At 42.5% G+C, this 23,311-nt stretch overlaps 2 protein-coding genes across 3 annotated transcripts; one reads left to right on the top strand and one right to left on the bottom strand.

Annotated features, from left to right (window-relative positions):
* Nucleotides 1-9,821: 9,821 nt before the first annotated feature.
* LOC136478446 (probable prolyl 4-hydroxylase 3) lies at nt 9,822-13,504 on the bottom strand. Its single transcript, XM_066476903.1, has 7 exons — nt 12,983-13,504; nt 12,751-12,832; nt 11,731-11,926; nt 11,285-11,414; nt 10,752-10,939; nt 10,460-10,560; nt 9,822-10,200 (listed from the first exon to the last, which is right to left on the bottom strand). Exons 1-6 carry the CDS (start codon nt 13,243-13,245, stop codon nt 10,487-10,489), a joined length of 933 nt encoding a protein of 310 aa, XP_066333000.1. The 5' UTR covers nt 13,246-13,504; the 3' UTR covers nt 9,822-10,200; nt 10,460-10,486.
* Nucleotides 13,505-15,408: 1,904 nt separating this feature from the next.
* LOC136475258 (plant intracellular Ras-group-related LRR protein 6-like) lies at nt 15,409-23,115 on the top strand. 2 transcript variants are annotated; one of them, XR_010763136.1, is made up of 21 exons: nt 15,409-15,604; nt 16,295-16,358; nt 16,449-16,585; nt 16,668-16,754; nt 17,018-17,093; nt 17,238-17,312; nt 17,391-17,460; nt 17,546-17,623; nt 17,714-17,774; nt 17,874-17,952; nt 18,738-18,828; nt 19,069-19,129; nt 19,221-19,291; nt 19,421-19,494; nt 19,604-19,741; nt 19,828-19,932; nt 20,394-20,518; nt 20,594-20,690; nt 20,829-20,918; nt 22,454-22,528; nt 22,705-22,760. XR_010763136.1 is itself a non-coding variant. In XM_066472809.1 (21 exons), the coding sequence occupies exons 1-21, from the start codon at nt 15,540-15,542 to the stop codon at nt 23,059-23,061; spliced, it is 1,761 nt and encodes a 586-aa protein (XP_066328906.1). In that variant the 5' UTR covers nt 15,409-15,539; the 3' UTR covers nt 23,062-23,115. The 2 variants fall into 2 exon arrangements, 1 of the variants encoding a protein (XP_066328906.1); XM_066472809.1 differs by lacking the exon at nt 20,829-20,918 and adding an exon at nt 22,986-23,115.
* Nucleotides 23,116-23,311: the final 196 nt, after the last annotated feature.

Below are 23,311 nucleotides of genomic sequence, written 5' to 3'. Positions count from 1 at the left end.
AAGAGCTTGTGAGGGGTACTTGTGCTCGCCCCACGGGAGCCGCGAAGAGCAACTCTAGTAAAGCGTGTCATTGAGCTACCCTCACTAAGGGGTGGGTTCTTGCGGCGCCCGGCGTGCGGGCTTAGCGGGTGATGCTAATTAGCCGCCGAACCACCAAGTGAGCGGTCGACACAACGGGGACTAGCGTGTTGGCAAACACGTGAACCTCGGGAGAAAAATCATCGTGTCTACCTTGTTCTTCCCGTTGGTTTGCATCCCCATTACACAAGCTTGCAATTACTTTTATATATATTAAGCTTGTGTAGTTGCTCTTGTAATTAGATAGCTTGTGTAGCTTGCTAATTACCTTCTAGCTTGTGTAGCATAGAAGTAGCTCCCTTGCGTAGCTAATTTGGTTTTAGTAACCTTGTTAGTCACATTGCTTAGTTTGTGTAGCTAAGTATTTGTGCTCTCTAATTAGGCATTAGTTGCCTTGTTATTGAGCATTGCTAGTGAGCTTAGTTAGCTTTGTGCTTTTGCTTACTAGCATGTGTAGGAGCTCCCTCATTGCATAAAGTACTAGTGGCATAGGTTTGTGTGACCTTGCACCTAGAATTGATTAGGAGAGCTCTAGCTAGCCCGGCACCTTTGTTGCATAATTGTTATCTTTGCAAGGTGCTAGTGAACATACATTGAGGGGTATAGTCTTGGCTAGACCGATAGTTTTAATTCCGCAATTATATCGGTTAGCCGACGCGATTATTTTTAGAAAAGACTATTCACCCCCCCTCTAGTCCGCCATCTCGACCCTTCACCCGCCTCGGCCGGTCTTCCCGACAACACGTCATGTCTCATTAATACTTCAACCACTCCCGCAATCTCAGCCGAACGATGGCTCGATGCCACAGAATGGCCGACGGGACCTGAGGTTGCATCAGCGCCATACCGGCTGGGGCAGGGCACGGCGGGGATTACCGGCCACTGTGTTCTGACACTGTGCCCACGATCAGCGCCCACACTACAATGTGTCCCGCAATCCCCGCCTCGAAAACAACATCGCACGGACAACTTGGCCTGGGTCATCACCGCCTCCGAGCCGGTGCTCTAGATCAGCCGCCCATTTAGGGCCTCGGCACTGTGCACCAGGGGCTCGGCTATCTCGAGGTTTGTGCCCGCCGAGACCCCCCACTGCGGTGCAGCCTCGGCACCGACCAAGCCTCGGCCTCGCGCACAGTCCGTCCACAGCGGCTTGCACGTCCACCACCGCACCCACTCCGAGGCAGTCCCGGGGCTCCCATGACGCACAGGGTCGGACGTGACCAGCACGTCGCCCCCGTGCTCCAAGGACGGACTACTCCGACGGCCACGCCGCCATAGGAACAGGCCACAGGGCTCGGACACACCGCCTCTGTTGGCACGACATCGTATAGTCAGCACATGTATTGTCCTTGTCCTCCCTTCAACTATAAAAGGAGAGGACTTGGCCACTTAGAGGGGGGGGACTCAAAGAGAAGAACACCTTGTAACACACACATACACATTCCAGCCGCCTGAGAGCAACGTCTCAAGCAGCCCAAACCACTCCTCGCCGAGACCTGGGACTAGCTCCCTCTCTCACCTAGCTTGTAACCCCCTACTACAAGCACTTCGGTGCAAGGAATACAAGATCGATCTCTCAGACTGGACGTAGGGCACCGATTGCCTGAACCAGTATAAACCTTGTGTCTCTTTGCATCACCATCCGGGATCAGGAACACGCAGAACAAATTCATTGGTTGGTTGAGGACCCCCCGGTCCGAAACACCGACACAACTAGTCTGAATCTGATACACACTGACTTGACTACTCAAGTCCACATGTAACCTGAATGGAGTACTCCATTTGCAACTAGGCGATACCTTGTGTTGTGGCGGGAATTACTGGAATAAACTGTAAATTGACAATTGAAGATGCTCCGTAGCCAGATATTCTTGCCTATGAGATAGAAGAATCTGAATCTGCAGACTTGAAAGCTGTTCTGGATGATATGCCCTTTTTACCAAGTAACAGATAATCATAAAAAGCACATCTAGACGTCTAGTCATATTATATACTGAAGAAATTCTTATACTCATTTACTCCTTGCTAATATACAGCTTAGCTAGATTGATTGCTTACCGTACACTGACTGATTACAGCAATTTGAAAGTCAGTCCAAAAGAATATATTTGTTGCAACTTCTGAAATGCACAGGCCTAACGTAGGGCAATTGATGGAGGGCCTCTGGAAAAAGGTCAGACTTGAGCTTGGGGATACTAATAATTTTTAGATATTATACTGTACGTCTTGCGGGTCCTGCGAGTTTTACATATAAGTTTGTTGTGTCCGCGGAACACTTGTCCGCAAGATCCGTAGCTTTGTGGCAAGCCGCAAGCCCGCTAATAAACTTTGCGGCAAGCGAGGCGGATTAGTGGTCGGCCGCGAACGAGCCCGCCTGCAAGTTGACTTCAAATGCATCTCATATATCCTCTTTGCACTAGCACTACCGTGGCCTACCGCTCAAGTAGTCAAGTTCGGCTCCACGGTCAGTTCATTTAACTTGCCACCGACCCTAATTTGCCAACCCAACTGCAAAAAGGATCCCCTCTTCCACAAGATTAGCGCTAGCCCTGCAGCACATCAATAAGAAGATCAGCGCAGCACCGGCCAGCACCATGAAGCCACCACCGACAGCACAATTCTATATACATACTAATACACCATTCATGTACTAATTTATATTAGGGGTAAGACACAAACACAAAATTTTAAGCTATATGCCCCCAAACACTGGAGTACTACACACCGTTCCTCTATCTCTATAGGTGGGGTAGGGGCATACTGAAAGGAAGAAGAAAGAGAAAAAGAACCCCCCCCCCCCCCCCCCCCCCAAAAAAAAAAAGCCAAGGCAGGAGGAAGTAGCAACAAATAAGTTTAATCATTTTTCCTCGAGGCAAAACTTTCACGTGCGTGATCAAGCTCCTGTGAAAACGCAACAAGTAGTAAGAAACTAAGGTTAATATCACTACTAAAAAAATGAGAAAAGACTATTTTTCTTAATAGAGATAAACACAAGATTTACCTACCTTCTAAAATACCTTAGGATTTTCAGAGACAATCGTTTTTATTTATGGAGGCGGTCGAAAAATTGCTCGTCTCACAAAATGGATTTATGGAGGCACATAAAAATTGTTCGTCTCTGAAAATGGGCATTTTTAGAGGCAGACTCCTTATGTAGTTCGACTCTGTTAATTGAGCCAGCTCAGTATCCATCTTAAGGCACACTTTAGCCCATTTACCCGTCTCGGCTATATAAATGAAATGAAACTCTAGCTACCATAATCCTCTCTCTCCTTCTCACATGTTTGCTCTGCCCTTCTCTCTTCCCATGCGCAGTGCCCTTCTCTCCCTCACCTCACGTGCAATGTCCTCTCCCTCACCTCTCTCACCGTCGCGCGGCGGGGGCCGTGCGCCCCGATAGCTGAGGGCGCGCATCGGATCTCTGTGGAGGACCAACGGCTTGAGTACGACTAGATCTACAAAGCGTCGGCTCTCCGACATGTCACGAAGAGCGGGCTCGAGCAATGGATCTCCAAACGGTGGGTTAAGTTGCAGCGGATCTCTGTCAACAGTCGGTGCAGACAGCAGCGGATCTCCGTCGACGGCCGGTGAACTGGCAACTACAGATCTTCATCGACGGCAGCAGACTGGTAGCGGCGGGTCTCTAGGTTCAGCCAGTGGGCTGTTTTTTTTTTGGCAAAGGTACCTAGAGCCAGGTGGCATTGGGCCAAGTTCGTTACTTCAAAGCTTAATTAAAGCCACATTTGTATCCATCGACACTAAAAACGTGTTGATAAAACAATAGAATGTACCCATGCCAACAGCATGTTGACTCTTCAAGGATCAAGCTTGTACTCATGGTTCATGGATATGCATGCATCCACTTTGTTGGGATCGACCATTTATTTCCTTTATTAATCACAGGGCAACTCCTGCAAGAACAATGTGAGATGTCACATATGTAAAACTGCATATCTATCTATTACAAATTTTGTAGTGCTAGCTTAAAAAAAAGCAGCCATCCATTTGGGTGGATCTATCTAATGGCTTAAAATTAGGAGGAACCAATTCGGAAGAATTTAAGATGTGGGTCAGAACCTTAAATTAGTAGGCTAGGAATCAGCTACAAATTAACTTTGAATGATATAATAGTACTTTCGCATGTGAAAATTTCTGTCATGCACTAGCCCAATCAAGCCCACGAATAACAAATGTATATACATCACAGTTGTTTAGTATTTGGCGGTTGTCGGTGTTTTGAGGGAAGTGGTGAGACAGGAGGTAGTCATGGACGAACAGAATGATGATAGGTGGGAGCGCTTGCTGCTGGAGTTGTTCGCAGAGGTGGCGCGACGAGAGTAGGAGGCAAGCCGCGATGATACTATCAAAAACACGAGAGGCAGATCGGTGGTCCTGCTCCTGTTCCTTAGGAGGAAAAACATTAATGCATCTGCAGAATATAAAACAACTAAAAAGTGAACTTTTAAACTTACACTATCGCAATGTCAAATGTAGAGGGTACATTAAAATGCTTCACAATGGCTTTTAGTATCATGGGTAGAAAAACTTTCAAATTCAAATAAAATAAGGCTTCAACTCTTTTCAGCAAAAGATATTGATAACAACATACATTTGCAGATTAGATAATCATGTCCGTATGCAATCATATTGTAAAAAAGTGCATCCACCTACATCAATTTTTGCATGCCTGTGATAGTTTATAGAAAATTTCAAGCAACTCTTTTAGTCCTCAGTATAAAATTATTTTCTTTATCTGTGATCTTATCCAGCATTTGGGGATTCAATACTATTTGAATTGACATCCAATGGACATTTCAATAAATAGTCAAGCAAGTAGTCAACGAAGAGAAGATACATCTTTTCTTGTTTATCAGGGCAAAGATTTGTGCAATCATATGGTAATTTTTTCATCTATCTTTAATGAAGTCTTTCTCTTTGCAACTCTCATCAAACACAGCCCGTCCATCATGAAAGAGGATGCCACTTGAATTAAATGTCTCATTGAAGCACTATTTTTGGAAATACATCTTGCACAATGAGATTAGCACTTGATGAGCATGCTATTAGCATTTCTCAGACAAAAATGTTGTATTGTTTCTCTGGGTACTAATTTTTGTTAAACTATTTGAAAGAGGGACCACACTAACATCTTTCATTTCATCATCGAAAGTTGCAATCGATGATTCGTATTTCCCTTGAGATAATACTATAGTTATATGCTTATACTAAAGAGCACTCAAGATAAATATATGTTATATGTTAAAAGTGCTTACTGACCAGAGTGGGTCCTTCCCCTAACTTCGACTATGCAATTGTTGCAGACTTTATAATTAAAGAGAAGTTTATTGTCATCTAAGACCTTTTTGAGATAATGACGTAAATGTCATAATTTCTTGTTGCTTTCATTACACAAGCATGATCTACCAATATTTTTATTTTAGTGGTGCTCAAGTTTTGTTGGATGGGGATGGATGTATCTTAACCTTAACAAAAAAAAATATTTACGATCAATTAGATTAACCTAAAGCCAAACATCGCTAGAGCAGATACAAAACGTTGAAGACAAATACATCAGTATTTATATTATTCCCTTGTAGACTAACAACTGCTTTGTGAGCACCATATAAGTTGTGTTGAAATAACAACACAAAGCTTCTGGAACATTCCACACAACTCATGATGCTTGATATTTCTTATGAAGCCACTAGATGTGTAAGTGCAATTAATCCCTAATGTGGGTTTTGGTGATAACGAACACATAATTAGAGGACTAATAAGATTTATCGAGTTGACAAGCAGGTGAGAAAACAATGAGGATGTTAAATATAATGATGGAGCCCCCAATTACAAAAGATTATGGTGTTGGACTCAATGGAGGTTTATTTTATAGAGGGTTCCCCCCTTGGTCGGCCAACCACCGCTACCTCCACCGACCTCACGCATGTTCACATGCAAAGAAGCACACAATTGAGTGATCTTAGCCCTTGATGCAATGGTGGTTTCATCCGGTGGTTATGAAGATGTGTCGCATGGATTCATTGACCCACACTGAAACACTATATATATTCTACTACCCCTCACTCTCAAGTCATGACATAAAGTACCTAGGATGCAATGCAAGTGCAAAGTGCAAGCTTAACACCTAGGATGTTACAATTATGTGGTCAACATCACCAAAACCCAATTATGGCTTGATTGCACTGATAGTATCCCAGTCCTAGCTTCTATTCCACCGATGATGAAATGTCATACTCTAGCCTGCAATTGCTCTGTTTGACGATGAGTACAATAGCTCTGTGAGGGTGATGTGCTTCTTTTTCCCAAAATGAATGTTTACGGGTGATCAACTCACTTTATCTTTAGATTGAGTTGTAAGGTGATAGCGCTAGCTAACTGCTAATGTTATTCAATATTTCTATAGATCCTCAAATGTTCTGATATAGAAAATTTTGTTGATGATATCCTTATTAATGGTGGCGACTGACTTAATTATCCGTTTGAAAAAATTGATCAAGCAGTCAACAGTTTGGATGCTTGGTGGCTATTTTGACGGTTCTACGCTTTAAAGCTGATCTAAGGATCTACTTGGCTAGACTGTCCGAGCTTAACATTCATTGTGAAGAAAAAGGTGGGGAAGGTTAATAGGGTCCGAGAGCAGATCCTAAAAATTCATGTCAATGAGTTGAAGGGCCTCGTGAGGGCATTAAACAAGCAAAGTATGTGAGCTAGGTCTAATTCACTTTGATTGGAGGTGTGGTCGCTCGCGAGATCAATTTGATATGAAAGATATCTATGTTGTTGCTTGTTCCATGAGGCTGTCACTGCTAGACTAAGAGTGTATATGTCTGCCCCAACTGAAACAGAGAGGAAGATTCTGTGTGTTTGGAGAAAGACCTGGGTTGATTCGTGGAAATATTTTTGGGTGGCAAACGATACCCACTGGGCGAGAAGATACTAGAGCCTATCTTTAATATCAAAAGGCAAACATGGGATATGGTCTTTTACAGTGAACAGTGACAGTGTACCAGCGACATGATGAGCAGAACACTGAACAATAGTATTGGTCAGTGTCTCCTGTCGGATGGGACAATATTAGTATATGGTCAGCGTGATTTTTTTTCTTTTTTCTTGTTATCTTATAGTAGTATACACATTCCAAGTGGTTGTGGCACTCAAATGTTGTTTCTAATCTTTCAAGATCTTGACGATGGTTTGCGTGATTACATTACAGTGACGCGGTTGCAGCTGGTTGTCGCATGATACTACACGTCATGCGCACTTTGACATGCACCTGCAATATGTGCTTATGCGGTGTTGATATTGCGCTAGAGTATAGAGCAACGATATATTGCAAACTTCAATTATGCAATTATTGTAGACTTTGTATTTATAGAGATGTTTATTGTCATCTAAGACCTTTTCAAAATAAACTACATAACTGTCACAATTTCTTGTTGTTTTCATTACACAAGCATGTTCTACCAATAAAAAATCATGGTGGTGGTGCTCAAGTTTCGTCAAACGGAGATGGATGTACCCTAAACCTTAACAAAAAAATTGTTTACAAGAAATTAGATTAGCCTAAAACCAAACACTCTTAGAGCAGATACAGAATATTGAAAACAAACACATGAGTCTTTGTATTATTCCCTTGTGGACTAACAACTGCTTTGTGAGCACCATATAAGTTGTTTTGAAGATAGCAATGCAAACCTTCCACACAACTTATGATGCTTGATATTTCACATGAAACCACTAAATATTAGCACCATGAAAATATTAGAACAATGTAGAATATATATATTCGACATGTTTAGACTAATGACTAGTAACTAGCCACGCGACAAGACTTGGCATGTCCCTCGTGTCAAACCTTTGCCACACATGCGAATAACAGAGCATCCAACAACCTCATGGACTTTGGCTATATATACTGGTATGGGACCATTCTTGTGGTCCTTTCTCTCCATTCCCAGGTCACCACGTTGCCAAATTGTCGACCTAAGGTAAGTTAGAAGCTCTGGGGACCATTATCCACCACTGTCAATCATTGTCAAGCTCCAAAAACTCATCCAAAGCTCTAAAAACGCCACCGACATGTGGTTCCGTCCAACTTAAGCTCCAAAACCATGCCCTACATACCCACATTGTCCTCTACTATGCCAGGGGAGTTAAGGCGAGAAAGTCCACAATGAGCACGTCAAGTTCCAATATGAGTTATACATTTATGAAATACCACGAATTTTCAAAAAGGAAAAAATGTGTTGAAGTGGTGTGAATTAAGTGGTTTATGGTAACACCTTATTAAATGAAAGAGGTTTTGGGTAAATTAGAGATTAGGTGGAATTTGGCAGCCCCATATAGGTTTGCCCTTGGAGTTTGGACGGAACTCGGGATTGAAGCAGAAGATATCTACCCTGTCTTGATTGAGGACCGAGTTGGAGTTTCATCTTGCCTACTTAAATTTGTGTAACCATTCGACCCTGTATGTGATAGGGCTTGACCTAAACCCCTCTAGTTACTAGTTAGTCTGGTAGTTGTCTAGAGGCAGGGTGCAACGGACAAGCAAAGGGAAGGTGCAAGTAATGCAGGCTTTGTGACCCGGATTGGAGTCGCTTAAAGGTCTTAATCCCCTTTTTTTGAACTAGGTGATTTGGTCGCAACTATGCTAAGATGATGCTAGGAGGGTAGTGGTTAGTACAGGGCCGGGCCTTCACGGTAAGTGCATTGCGTTGTTTACCTAGCTTGTGGGTAAAATATACACCTATGTAGAGTTCAAACGTGTCTTGATAGCTGTGCTTGTGGTTTTGGATAAGTTACTGACGACAACTAGTGTTTGGGTAAGATTTTGGGTGTTGGTGTGAGTGTTTTTGGAATGATCCGGCAGTTTTGCCGTGTGCTACTGCAGATGAGGAGTCCGGTAACAATTAAAATTTGGAATAACAGCTATTTATTCAATGATCTCAGTACAAATTACTCATATGAGCTTTGCTAAAACCGCTTCTGTCCTGTTGACTAGTGCATTTCCGCGGACAATCACCATTTGTTTGCTGCTTCCTTCTCGTGTCATGTGAGGTGCGTTGTGCTGTGAGGCCGCTATTGGCACTACCGGAGTCATCGCATCCGCATAGCTGATGGGCTGATGGCGATTGACAGAGATTGCGATTCTTCCTGTTGTGTTTGGTCAGCGTGTGTTTAGTGGGTGGGGTGAAAAGTTTTGACGTCACATTGGATTTTTCGAGGAATGTCGAAAGAAGTTTTTGGATACCAAAAAAACTAATTGCACAGCTCACCTGAAAACAGTGAGACGAATTTATTAAACCTAATTAATCCGCGATTAGCAAATGTGGGTTACTGTAGTAGTTACGTCTAATCATGACCTAATTAGACTTAAAAGATTCGTCTCGTGATTTCATGGCAAATTGTGCAATTAGTTTTTTTATCTACATTTAGTGCTCCATGTGTCCAAACATTCGATTTTACTACGCGATTTTTTTTTTTGTGGGAACTAAACAACCCCTTAGCGTCTGTCGGTCAGGGTCTTGGGACGAGGAATAAACTCTCTTTGGGTACAATTGCATATTGTTGTCGCTTCACCTTGTGGGCCAGATCACTCTTCCAGAGGAAAATTAAACACTTGTGTAATTCTGCAGCAGATCCTTAGGATCAGTACAACACCTGCAGCTGAGTTCCAGCACCATTAATCAAGCCACCACCGACAGGGAGACATCTTCAACAGCAATACAGCACTCATGTACCAGATGTGACTCTAGGCCTCATTATTCATTAGTACCAAAGCTTACCATAGTAATACAGCATTCATGTACTAATATTAGGGGTATGGCACAAAAACAAAATCTCAAACTCTATGCCCCCAGACACTACACCAATCCTCTATAGTTGGGGTACTGCAAGGGAAGAAAAAGAAATGAAAAGATAAAAGCCAAGTCAGCAAGGATCAGCCCCAAAAAATTCTGCAGGGACGAGCAAGGCCCCTGCTTATTGGCCCCTATTATCTCCCCTCCAACAAAGGAGCAAAGAATACAGCTTCAGCGGGTTCTGTAAAGCATACATGAGTGTCAATCCCGTAGAGAGCCCCAAGTCACATGCATAGAGATCCATCTGCAGGAGAAAGTACAGCGCCAAATTAGTTTTAACAATTCTTCAAGCAAAACCTTCACATGATCAAGGTTCTGTATTCCTTGCAAACAAATCAAGCAGCGCGGTTGGGTTTTATATAGATCAATCTCTAAGTGCAAAGATAATTGGAGCCAGGTGCCAAGTTAGTTCAAAGCTCAAAGCCCCATGTGTGCCAAGACTAAATACATGTTGCTAAAATAGCACAAGCAACACCTTACAAACCCAATCCAACAGCATATACCTTTTTGTATGTTCGACTCTTCAAGCCTCAAGCTTTGTACTCATGGATATGCATCCACTTGGTTGACGACCATTTATTTCCTCTAATCACAGGACAACCCCCTGCAACAACGACGGGATATAAATAAAACTGCATATAACATATGAAAAGCTGGAGGGCCAATATCTTTCCACAGGGAAAATGGAACAAGGCTACAAGGGCTTCATAATGAAAAGGTGGAATATCTTCAGACCTTTTCATAACATTGAAGAAAAAATAAGTAACAAAAACAACAGACGGCTATTGAACTAACCATGCAAACTTAATGGGTCCAGAGTGGCATCTGGTTTCATGCTCCAGAAAAGAAGTGCATCTCCCATCTTTGGTTTGACAGAAAGGCCTCTTTTGGCACACTCTGAAAGCTCATTGTACCATGGTAAAGAACTGGCGTTCACATTTGCATCAGGGAAAATAGTCTCACCCCCTTCTTCAACATCTGATCTGTACCCATTAAAAATAATATATAAGAAAAATACTGCAAACTCAATTAAGGCCCCGTTTAGTTCCAAGCCAAAAACCAAAAATTTTCAAGATTCCCCGTCACATCAAATCTTGCGGCACATGCATGGAGTACTAAATGTAGACGAAAAAAAAAACTAATTACACAGTTAGCCGAGAAATCGTGAGACGAATCTTTTAAGCCTAAATAGTCCATAATTGGACAATTTTTGCCAAATAAAAACGAAAGTGCTACAGTAGCCAAAAGCCAAAAAAATTCGGAACTAAACGGGGCCTAACACTATAAAAAAAATCTAACAAGAAAATAATGTATAAATATATACTTACAGATACATCAGAAGAGTAGCCATCCTCTGACCACCATTCTTGGTGTTGAACTCATCAAGAAAATAATCAAAGTGAGGCTCATACTTCTGCCCGACTTCATAATGCAGCACTTGGAGTCCCTCACCATGATCTGTAAGGCAGCATATATTAATATGATTCAACAGGATAATACATCCTTTAAATGATCAAAGCAAAAAGAGAGAACGAGTTGGAGACACATAGCTAGACTGCATTTCATGATGGTAACATGCTGACAAAACTCAGTTTCGTGTCATTGGGTGTAATGTTATTCCTAACAAACAACTAAGAATGCACATATAATATAACCATCAAATTGCGCTATGTGCTATACGTTTTAATTTATCATTTTTAAGAGCACGCTAAGCACAGATCTTGCTCGTGAAAAATATAGCCGTACACTAAATATACTCATAAAAATCACACACCTACAGGTATGAAGGTGTAGTCTGCTATCCTCTTTTCAATTGCTCGAATAACCTTGTCTCTTCCTCTTTGAAGAAACATGCCTGAACTTGTCCGGACCCTGCTATCCTTGCTTTTACCGGTAGTGCTGTCGACAACTGTTGATTTTACCATGTGAGGCTTGGCCAATCCAATTAGGTACTCGCACTCTTCCTTAGACTAAGAAAAAGAACAAAGTATCAGCAAACAGTGTAGTCAGATAATCATTGACATTGGGCGGGGAGAAGCAGTTATAGATTGTACAGTATGCATAACTATGAAAAATTGAACACATACATAACATCTGAGATCTCTTTCCTAAGTAGACTGGACATATGGAATTGCATAACCAACCAGGTCAACCTAAACACGGTATTTATGAAGTCAGGTGTACTCGCATTTCAATGATGGTGATACACAACAAGCAGCAAAAGAATATATCAGCGACAGACCATGCATGTGGCTCTTCCATCCAGAGGCAATTTGGTCCCTATCTAGAACCACCAGCAACATATATGCCACAGGGAACTAGTCAACAAGACAAGTCTTCCACTGCATTTAATATTGTTTAGTTTAAGATGGCTCATAGAGTAACACAGACAGCACTAGTTTGCCCAATTTACATCCCAATTGTCTCATATTTCAGCTAATAATACACCACAAAATAGAGTTGTGCTATGATAAAATGAAGGCCTAATACGAGAAGTCTAGGCTAGAGTTTATGTTTCACTAAAATGCAACTGACACCACCCCCACCCCCCACCAAAAAAAAAACGGACGACGAAATAAAACTGGAATGCAGTACACACAATTGCTAAGTTCATGGTGAAGGCATAAGATGAGCACCATTATTGTATTCCCAGATCCAACTGTACTACCACAAAGCTCATGATTCAATCCATCTCGGTCATGAGAATCAGATGACCGTGAAGAACTTTACACAGAAGAGCAAGCATGCACAGACAGAGAGACCGCGGTGGTGGCATTGGCATTGCATTGCTTACCAGGAAGTTGTGGTAGACGAAAGCCCTGGGATCCCATGAGATGACCTCGGTCCACTGCGCGCCGCGCTCTCCCAGCCCTTCCCTGCTCGCGACCAGCCAACAGCAGCGACGATCAGGATCAGCAGCGGATCGAGCCAAATCTGAAGGAGCTACAGCAGGTGGGGAGGGAAATGCGGGGGCCGAAACGGAACCCCCAGGTGGAAGTGGAAGGATCACATCAGTCGTGACTCACCCCAGGTCGCGGCGGGCGCGGGGGCGCGCGGGTCGGGCGTCGGCGGACTCGGTCTCCCCTCCGGCAGCGCCGGCGGCGGTAGTGGCGGCGTTGGGCGCGGACACGGGGAGCGAGAAGACGCCGAAGGCGATGAGCGCGAGGAGGGCGGCGGAGACGATGAGCAGGGCGGTGAGCGCGACGGCGTACGGCGAGGCACGGCCGCCGCGGGTCGGGAAGACGCGCGGCGGGCGGATCCCCCGCATGAGCGGCCGCGACGGCGCCATGGGGCGGGCGGGTGGATCTCCCGCGCGGGAGGTCAGGTGGAGTGGGGGGAGGGAGGGAACGGAGCCTGGAGCGAGACGGACGGGCGGGGCGGCGTCGCGGACGGGTCGCTTTCTGGCCTCTCCCTCCGCGTCGGGTTCCAGTGGCTTCGTTTTCTTGGCGGCGAAGGGCGGGGCGGTGCAGCCGTCTCTCTCGTCTAGTCGTCCGTGCCCGTACGCGCTGGAGATGGAATTCGGTCGTGGCGACCCGACCCGAGCCGCGGATTTGTCTCCGTCCGTGCTTGCCAAATGCCAAAACCGGGGGCGCCGCGCCACCGCCTCCGCATCAGGATCAGGTGGCGATTGCTCCTCTGCGCCGCGCCACTACTGACAGGTGTGTGCTGCCGTCTTCATGCCATTAAACAAAATCATGCAATTCTTTTTAGACTACACAGTAACACAGTACGACGTAAACCCACGTAATACACGTACACTCGTCCTACCTATGCACCTTCAAGACTGAGACGACAAATCCTCAAGAGTCGAGACGAAGTCACCACGTACGTCTCGTTGTTGATGGAAACTTTGCCTGCCATTGAAAATACAAAACGGTTAAATTCTAAAATATTCGCCCCTATAAAAAGTCGAACCCAGGACGTCAAGTGCTACTAAGACTCTTGGGCTACGTGCCCTTTCACCAAGATAATGCAATTCTGGCTATAATACTAAGTGAAACTGTTTTGACTTAACCAATTGTTTTTTTTAACATAGTCATATTTGTTATGTCAAATAACTAATTATTTGGATACACATAGCTAGTTATTAGTTCGGGATAAAATTAGCCCAACAACTAGTTGAAGCTAAAAGAATTAGTCCTCCTGTTTAGATGCACACAAATTTTGACTAAATTTTAGCTAGCTGTCAATTATCCCTTGTATCCAAACAGGCCCTAAGGCTTTGTCCAGATCTCATTGTCGAAAGTTTAGCTACTAAATTTTAGACCACTTTAGTTCTTGATGTTCCAAACCCCAAGGTTTAAAGTACTACCTAAAGTTTAGCTAACCATAAAAAAAATTAGATTACACAAGTGAGATAAAGTAGTCTAAAGTTTTAGTCCGACAACTAAATTTAGACCGTATAATCCAAATAGAGGAACTATTTTAAAAATCTTTGTGCAGTCACACGCGTTACTATTAAAAAGCAGAGGTTTCACATAGCCTATGCAATATCATATCTTACAATAGTGCCATTTTATTGTTTTTTATTGGTATATGAACCATATAGATATCAATGAAAATTATTGAGGCCTTTATTTTAATTATTTTTAGCTTTTTAGTGAGCTTTTGAGGCTCCACAAACGTACATGAAAACAATTCTGGCTCTATTTTTTCTGGCTAGAAACACTCCTCCGCCCAAGACTGTTTGGTGTGGCTCGGTGGAAAGAAGTCGAGTGAGAGACGCAACAAAAAAGACTCATAGTACAGATATAGAAACTCACATAAATACGCAATCCACCTAAACTCGGTGAATGCATGCACATGCTTTGTAATTCTATGAGTGACGAAGTGACGATATAACACTAGGCCCGCTCAATACGTAGATTTTATTTGGATTATGTTTGTCAAATATATCACATACAATGTTTTCTGACAAAAGCGGAAATGAAAAAAGAGAATGTTAGTTCCTCTTTTCTCTATGCTGGGAGGGAGAATTATGCAAATTATGCTTTCCTTCTGTTGATTCTGACTCACGTCCTTCACATTTCCAACACCATATCCTCTTTTTAGAATAAAAAACCACACAACAAGCAAAACGAATAGGCGACCCATTGTTGCGCTAGCGCGCTATAATATACGAATAATTGTTGATATGAAGAAGGAGATCAGCTGCATTTGATTTTGAGAAAAAATGATGAGGAGATGGAATATGTCGATGTCGATGGGAATTAAATTACAAAAATAAAAAGAAATGGGCGGGGGATCATCTGGCAGCTGCATTGCGTTGGGCTGTGTGACAAGGCCCAGCCCAAGACAAAACGTGTTTGTCCCTCAGACGGCCCCTCGTCTTCTTTCTTCCAGTCCAGGTCCAGGTCCAGCTCGGCAGCTCCAGCTCCGGCTCCACAGTGCGGAGACTGCGGGCAGGCTGGAATGGATCATCATCATCTATTCATCTGTGAAAACAAAACGTGGATCTGAATCAAAAGAGGGAGAGCTGTCGCTGCTCTCTGCCCGCCTCCATCTCCACCCATCTCCCAAGCTCGATCTCATCCCATCAATGGCGATCTGAATCAACCAAGCCATCTGGAATCTTCCAGTCCCATGGAGCGGATCCTCAAGTCAGCCAGGGAGTCGGGCTCCCTCAACCTCTCCAATCGCTCCCTCAGGTCCGTCACCATCACGTCCAAATCTCACCTCTCCCACCTCGTCTCTATCTACAGCGTCCTCCTTCAGATTTCACGCCTCCACCTCTCGTGCCCGCCGATGCCGCCTAGCTAGCTTCTCTGCTTCTGGTCTTCCCGGTTCTGGCGTGCCGGGGGATCGCGTGCTGACATTACATTTCGGCCTTCTTCGTGTGTGCGTATATCAAATCAAATCAAATCAGTGCTCTATGTATCTGCTGTTGCTGGCCTCTGTTCAGCTTGACTCAACTCTAAGCTCCAGTTTGATGACAGTTAGCACTATTTCATGCCATGTGAGGGTAAAATGTGAACGCTTCCCAAAATTGTTTACAGCTTCATACTTGCAACCCCAGCCGACAGAACATCATGGAAAACATTGGTGCATTTAGTTCCAACATCAGCCACCACACTTATGATTTCATCTCTTCAACAAATATCCAGACATTCTGTCAGGGGTGGGGTGGCCTCGGAGCTAGCACTACTTCTTTCCTTTTACCCTCACTCACATAGTCACATTCTCAACTATGGAGCTTGTTGCTAAATACGAGATCACTCTACTTGTCGTACCTAAAACATACACATTCCATCCTTCACTTCTGTTATAGCTAGCTAGTTAGTCACTGCGTGCGTCTCTCACAGTACTTCTGCCTGTTCCTTTTCCACCTTGCCCTGCAGGGAGGTACCCAAGGAGGTGTACAACAACTTGGACACGGGCAGCCAGGATGAGAAATGGTGGGAGGTAACATGCTCATTACCTACCACTACGCGCTAATATACACGCCTACAAGTGATGATAAGTAAGTAATCAGACCATGCGTGCAATTTTCAGGGAGTGGACCTCCAAAAGCTCATCCTGGCTCACAGTAACCTTGAGGTGTTAAGAGAAGACCTTAGAAACCTGTCTTCACTTGTTGTTTTAAATATAAGCCACAACAAGATATCTTCCCTTCCAGCAGCTATCGGAGAGTATGCACCTTGTATTTGTTGACGAATTCCACTCATACATATAGTGCCACAGTGATTTTGGTAATGCTTTTTTTTCTTGCAGTCTTCCGTTGCTAAAATCACTGGACATATCTTTCAATCAAATAAACACTCTGCCCGAAGAGATTGGCCTGGCTACTTCTTTAGTCAAGTAAGCCTATATGTACTTTTTGTGTAGTTCAGTTAATTTACTCTCATTTTATACTGCATTGTTACGCAGTTTCACGTTCTTTTGGCATGTTTCTGCAGTCATCTTTCCTACCCTCTAGTTTAGATCTCCGTAGTCTGCATGCCTTTTTTTTTACTGCTCCACCATGTTTGTGTCTCACAAAGTGTACAGCAGCTGTTGATTAGCACATCATGTGAAGAGTAGAAGCAATGTGTGATGCTTAATATTCATGTATTTTATGCCAGGGTTGATTTCTCAAATAATTGCCTTACTGACATTCCATCTAGCCTTGCCAAATGCCCGGACTTGTCCGAACTCAAGGTAAGTTGCATTGGATGTATTCTTACTTTTTGACATATAGTTATCTGGTTTCTTGGTCTTGCACTTGATGGCTTTCCAATTTATCACTTCCTTGTTTACTTTCTAGTTTAGACACGCACAAAATAATGTATGCATCGTGTACAGGCATCAAACAACAACATATCCAGAATACCAGATGTACTTGCTGGCTGTTCCAAGTTAAGTAAATTGGATCTAGAGGTAAGAACTAATAGAATGCTAAAGCTATTACTTTGTTGTTCCAGTTGCCTGTTGAAACTCAAGTGCACAACTTATCAGGGTAACAAGCTTGTGACGCTTTCTGAAAACATGTTTGTCTCATGGACAATGCTCACAGAGTTGAATCTCGGTATGAAAAGTAACATAAGATCCGTTGAATTTATGTGATTCATTTGAGTTTTGCTTGCATTTAACTAACTTTTAGCTTGTTACAGCAAAAAATCTGCTTACAGCCATCCCAGGTAGCGTTGGAGCACTTCCAAAACTAATCCGCCTAGACATGCATCAGAATAGTGAGTTTATCTACCCATGTTGCCACATGTGCATGCTCTGCATTTTTACTCTTTCACTAGCACTGATGGATTTCTACCTTTCTGTGTCAGAAATAACATCAATTCCTCCTTCCATAAAGGGTTGCTCTTCACTAGCCGAGTTCTATATGGGGTTTGTTCTCTACTCACAACTCAGGACATATTCACCTTTTTTTTTTCTGTGCATTTATTTTTCTGTGATGTAAATTCATCTTTTCTGTTTGTGTTCCAGAAATAACTTATTGTCTTCAATACCAGCTGATATTGGCACATTATCAAAATTAGGCATACTTGATCTCCATTCTAATCAGGTTCTACCCATCTTTTCCATGGCCAAACTGTCAATTTTATATTATCATCATTTCCCTAGATCCTTACACATTTATCCTGCATCATTTAAACAAAAAAGAAGACACTGTCGAGAAAAGCTTCTAGTTCCTTGGCTGGGAATATCTAGCATTTATTTGGAATTGCAAGCAGCGAATAGTGGTGCGATAGATGCTTGGGCCTTTTCATACATAATAATTTATCTTTCCTGTTACAATTTTACCCCGAATAGGCTTACTAGCCTAATCCTGTCAACTGTTTTAGTAGGCTTTTTTTTTGTGGTGGTGGGGGTGGGGGTGGGGTACAATATCCTTTGAGATCTTGTTAGTTAGGACACATACATGATACATGTTCAAATGAATTTGTAGAGCACAATCATTCAGAATAACTTTAGTTATATTGTTGCTTCTTGCCACTTGATGATGGTTTTCACAACAAACTTATTTGTTAAAACTTTGGATGACTTCAAACAATTAAGAATTTAGTTTGTGGCGCGCCTGTTTTAGTTAAGTGAATGGGTGTGTGTTGGTGGTGTTTTGTACTTGAGTAGGGTCTGTTAGACTCGTGTATTTTATTTCTACCTTAATGAAATGACGCGCAGCTCTCCTGCGTAGTTCGAAAAAAAAAAGTTATTTGTCAAAAGCGCCATATGTATGACAATAACAATGTAGCCTTAGTCCCAAGTAAGTTGTGGTAGGCTACTGTTTATTTGGGTTTAGGAGTATCCAGCAACAAACCCAATGCCTGATGAATTTTCTCCTGTTACCAGCTAAAGGAGTATCCAGTTGGAGCCTGCAACCTCAAATTATCTTTCCTCGATCTATCAAATAACTCATTATCTGGTCTACCAGCTGAACTAGGTTCGTTCTACTCTGCACTATGCTGCTATTTGTCTGCTTTGTTTGGAATCACTATGCATTGGTCTGCTTGTTTGCCTAGGCATATGTTATGCATTCCTCTCTGTCTGTTTTTATGTATTTAACAGATCGTAGATCTGAATTCTTGCATGAGTGATAAGTGTATGCTTTGGCCTTTAAGAACCTTGCATAGTTTGTGTTACTGCCTTACTGAAAATTCTGACAATCCATGCGCAACTCAAGGTAAAATGACTACCCTAAGAAAGCTTCTGCTTACCGGAAATCCTATGAGGACACTTAGGAGGTATGTATTATCCCTGTTTCTCCTACCGTTTCTTAAACTAGTTGTCAGGGAGCTCTATGGAGCTGCCAAAGTTAATATATTGTGTTCCCAGTTCATTGGTTTCTGGACCAACGACAACATTGCTGAAGTATCTGTGCAGCCGGCTTTCATCTGATGAGGAAGGTAATTGAGAAGGCTAAGTCAACATGCATGCATTTGATCTTTGATGGCAACATTTTATATTAGATTGTCTGGATTTGAGAATCATTGCCATGACCACTTAAATGATCCTTAAACCTATTTCCTGCGCAGCATCAGGATCCGGAAGCACCCCGACTAAAGATGACCAAATTGCTGCAGCAAGGCGATTGTCCTTATCTTCAAAGGTGTGTTTTTAATTTTTCAAAATATTTGTGGTGTCATAAGAAAGTTCTCCCTTTCCTTTTCCTTTTCTTCTCCTTAAATGAATTGGTTCCCACATTGCTGCTGTATCAGGAACTGGACTTGAGTGGTCTTGGCGTGACCAGTGTACCAGCTGCGGCATGGGAGACAAGTGATGTGGTAAAACTGGATCTTTCTAAAAATTCAATAGAAGATCTACCAAATGAGTTGTCATTATGCTCATCACTTCAAGTAAGTTCCTTAGAATGGAAATATCGTCATATTTTTTATTATTATCAAGCTCAACATGAATATTTAGCGTTTGCCCTTTTTTTCAGTCCTTAGTTTTGTCTAATAACAAGATAAAAAGGTGGCCTCGCACAGTGGTTTCCTCCCTTACCAGTTTGTCTTCCTTAAAGCTGGACAATAACCCCTCGGTAGAGGTAATATAACAATCACATCTCTTTGTATCATTTGTCTTATGGCATATATTTGGCAAACAGAAGAATCTCAATTTGTCAAGTCTTATGGCCAATGTTGATTATTGGAGCTTGACCAAATGTTGATAGTACAAAATGAAAGCAGTATTAACTTTGAGAGAGCACAAAGAGAATATTCTTGAAATATTATGTGCAAATATTCGGTAGAGGTAATATAACAATCACATCTCTTTGTATCATTTGTCTTATGGCATATATTTGGCAAACAGAAGAATCTCAATTTGTCAAGTCTTATGGCCAATGTTGATTATTGGAGCTTGACCAAATGTTGATAGTACAAAATGAAAGCAGTATTAACTTTGAGAGAGCACAAAGAGAATATTCTTGAAATATTATGTGCAAATATATGGTAAATATCCAGCATTTCATTACACAATATCATAACACACTTGCTTTTCTTGTAGATATCATCCACTGATCTTGCGTCTCTGTCCAAACTGGAAGTACTTGATCTAAGTGGCAATGCTTCAGCACTTCCTGAACCTTCTGCAGTTTCCGCATTACCACAGCTGCAGGAGCTCTACCTAAGGTTGGAACATATGCACAGCCTCTAAACTACAACTATTAGAAGAAATCTTATTTCTCTTTCTCTATCTGTTGGCAGACGAATGAAACTCCATGAATTTCCTAATGGTTTGTTGGGCTTAAAACAGCTTCGGATTCTTGACCTAAGTCAGAATAACCTTACAACTGTGCCGGAGGTAATTATTAGGATTTCTCGGCAAGCAAGGGAGTTTGCTAGTTTTAATAAAATTTCCTTTGGTTTCATGATATGTTTTGAAGATTAAAATTTATATTTACAAATGTTGTAAGCAGCTGATACGGACACATCCTTTCAGTTGGATGACTCTTTTGATGACACCAATAGACGCTTTGTGCGGAAAATCAAGAATGTGAGGTCAGAGAGGCGTTGAAAAGGATGAAAGGAGGTAAGGTGATGGGACCGAACGGTATCCCAATCGAGGTATGGAGATGCCTCGGGGACATAGCTATAGTATAGCTAACCAAGCTGTTCAACCATATTTTTCGATCGAACAAGATGCCTGACGAGTGGAGAAATATATCGGTACTGATCTACAAGAATAAAGGGGATATTCAAAGTTGTACTAATTACCGGGGAATTAAGTTGATGAGCCATACTATGATGCTATGGGAGAGAGTTATCGAGCATCGCTTGAGAGCAATAACGTGGGTCTCTATGAACTAATTTGGTTTCATGCCTGGAAGGTCAACCATGGAAGCCATTTTCTTAATAAGACAAGTTATGGAGCGGTATAGGGAGAAGAAGGACCTATACATGGTTTTTATTGACTTAGAGAAGGCTTATGATAAAATACCAAGGAATGTTATGTGGTGGGCTTTGGACAAACATAAAGTCCCAACGAAGTACGTCGGACTCATTAAGGACATGTACAACAATGTTGTGACTAGTGTTTGTGATGGAGACACGGATGACTTCCCGATTAGGATAGGACTACATCAAGAGTCAGCTTTGAGCCCTTATCTGTTTGCCTTAGTGATGGATGAGGTCACAAGGGGACATCCCTTGGTGTATGTTTTTTGCGGACGATGTAGTGCTAGTTGATGAAAGCCGGACATGAGTGAATCAGAAACTGGAGTTATGGCAGGAGACTTTGGAGTCCAAAGGTTTTAGACTCAGTAGAATTAAAACTGAGTATATGAGATATGACTTCGGCACTACTACTCGGAAGGAGGAAGATATTAGTTTGGAAGGTCAAGTAGTGCCTAGGAAGGATACCTTTTGATATTTCGGATCAATGCTACAGAGAGACGGAGATATTGATGAAAATGTTAGCCATAGAATCAAAGCAGGGTGAATGAAGTGGCGCCAAGCATCTGGTGTCCTATGTGACAAAAGGGTACCACATAAGCTAAAAGACAAGTTTTATAGGATGACGATTAGACCTGCTATGTTGTATGGTGCAGAATGTTGGCCTACGAAAAGACGACATGTTCAACAGATAAGTGTCGCGGAAATGCGTATGTTGCATTGGATTTGTGGTCATACGAGAAGGGATCGAGTTCGGAACGATGATATACGTGATAGATTAGGGGTAGCACCAATTGAAGAAAAGCTTGTCCAACACCGGTTGAGATGGTTTGGACATGTTCAACGGAGACCTCCAGAGGCACCGGTGCGTAGTGGAATCCTAAGCCAGGATAGTAACGTGAAGAGAGACAGAGGAAGACCGAAGTTGACTTGGGTAGATGCAATAAAAGAAGACTTGAAAGAATGAAATATATCCAAAGACTTAGCCTTAGATAGGAGTGCTTGGAAAACAGCTATTCACGTGTCTGAACCTTGATGGCTTTTGCTGTGTTTCAACTCTAGCCTATCCTAACTTGTTTGTGACTTAAAAGCTTTGTTGTTGTTGTTGTTATAAGCCGCTGATAGTGGTGCCTTCCGATTTCTGCATATGCTGACTAAACTGCACATAAACAGGGCATCAAGAATTTCACTGCTCTCATTGAGCTTGATCTGTCAGACAACAATATAACAGCACTCCCAGCAGAGCTGGTATGTTTTTCCCCCCCTCATTTTTAGTCTTTTATTTCATGTATCTTCTTAGTATCTATTTCCGCACACTGTTCTGTAATATAATATAGATGTTATGGACAACTCTTCCTGCTCATGAGTTGTATTTGTTTCTCAATCTATCTGGATCTTGTATTTATGGATGCTTGTCTCTGCAGGGATTACTTGAAGCTAATTTGCAAGTGTTGAAACTGGATGGAAATCCACTAAGAAGGTAAAAATGTAACCTCGAACTGTGATTTGATGATACCTGTGTTAATAAAGGAATCCGGGATGTAGCCGTATGGTTCTACCAAAAATTACAGAAACACACATAATAGCCATATGATTGTTGGTGCTATGTGATAAATCCTTTGAACAAAAAAACGAAATAAAAGGGAAAGATATAGTTGACAGACACTTTACAATATGCTTAGCCGCCTGTTGCTTTCTTGTGCAGCATAAGACGAACTCTGTTGGAGCGAGGAACGAAAGCAATTCTCAAGTACCTCAAAGAAAAATTGCCTGCTGAATAATATTTATAGAACAAATTATTGTTGGAGTCATGCAATAAAATGTTTTTTGGCCACTGTATCTTGTATGGTTCTTTTTCAATTTTCTGTGCTGGGGGGGGGGGGGGGGGGGGGGGGGGGGGGGGGGGGGGGGGGGACGGGGATCTGTGAGAAAGGAGCTTTGTGATCGTTTGTGTTTGCATCCTCCGTTCGATATACTGGATATTATCCACATGTTTGTACTGGAACAACAATATATGAACAATAAGATGCA

Source organism: Miscanthus floridulus, chromosome 8 (assembly GCF_019320115.1).
Source record: "Miscanthus floridulus cultivar M001 chromosome 8, ASM1932011v1, whole genome shotgun sequence".
Classification (NCBI taxonomy): domain Eukaryota; kingdom Viridiplantae; phylum Streptophyta; class Magnoliopsida; order Poales; family Poaceae; genus Miscanthus; species Miscanthus floridulus.
This window is presented reverse-complemented; position numbering and strand designations above follow the sequence as displayed.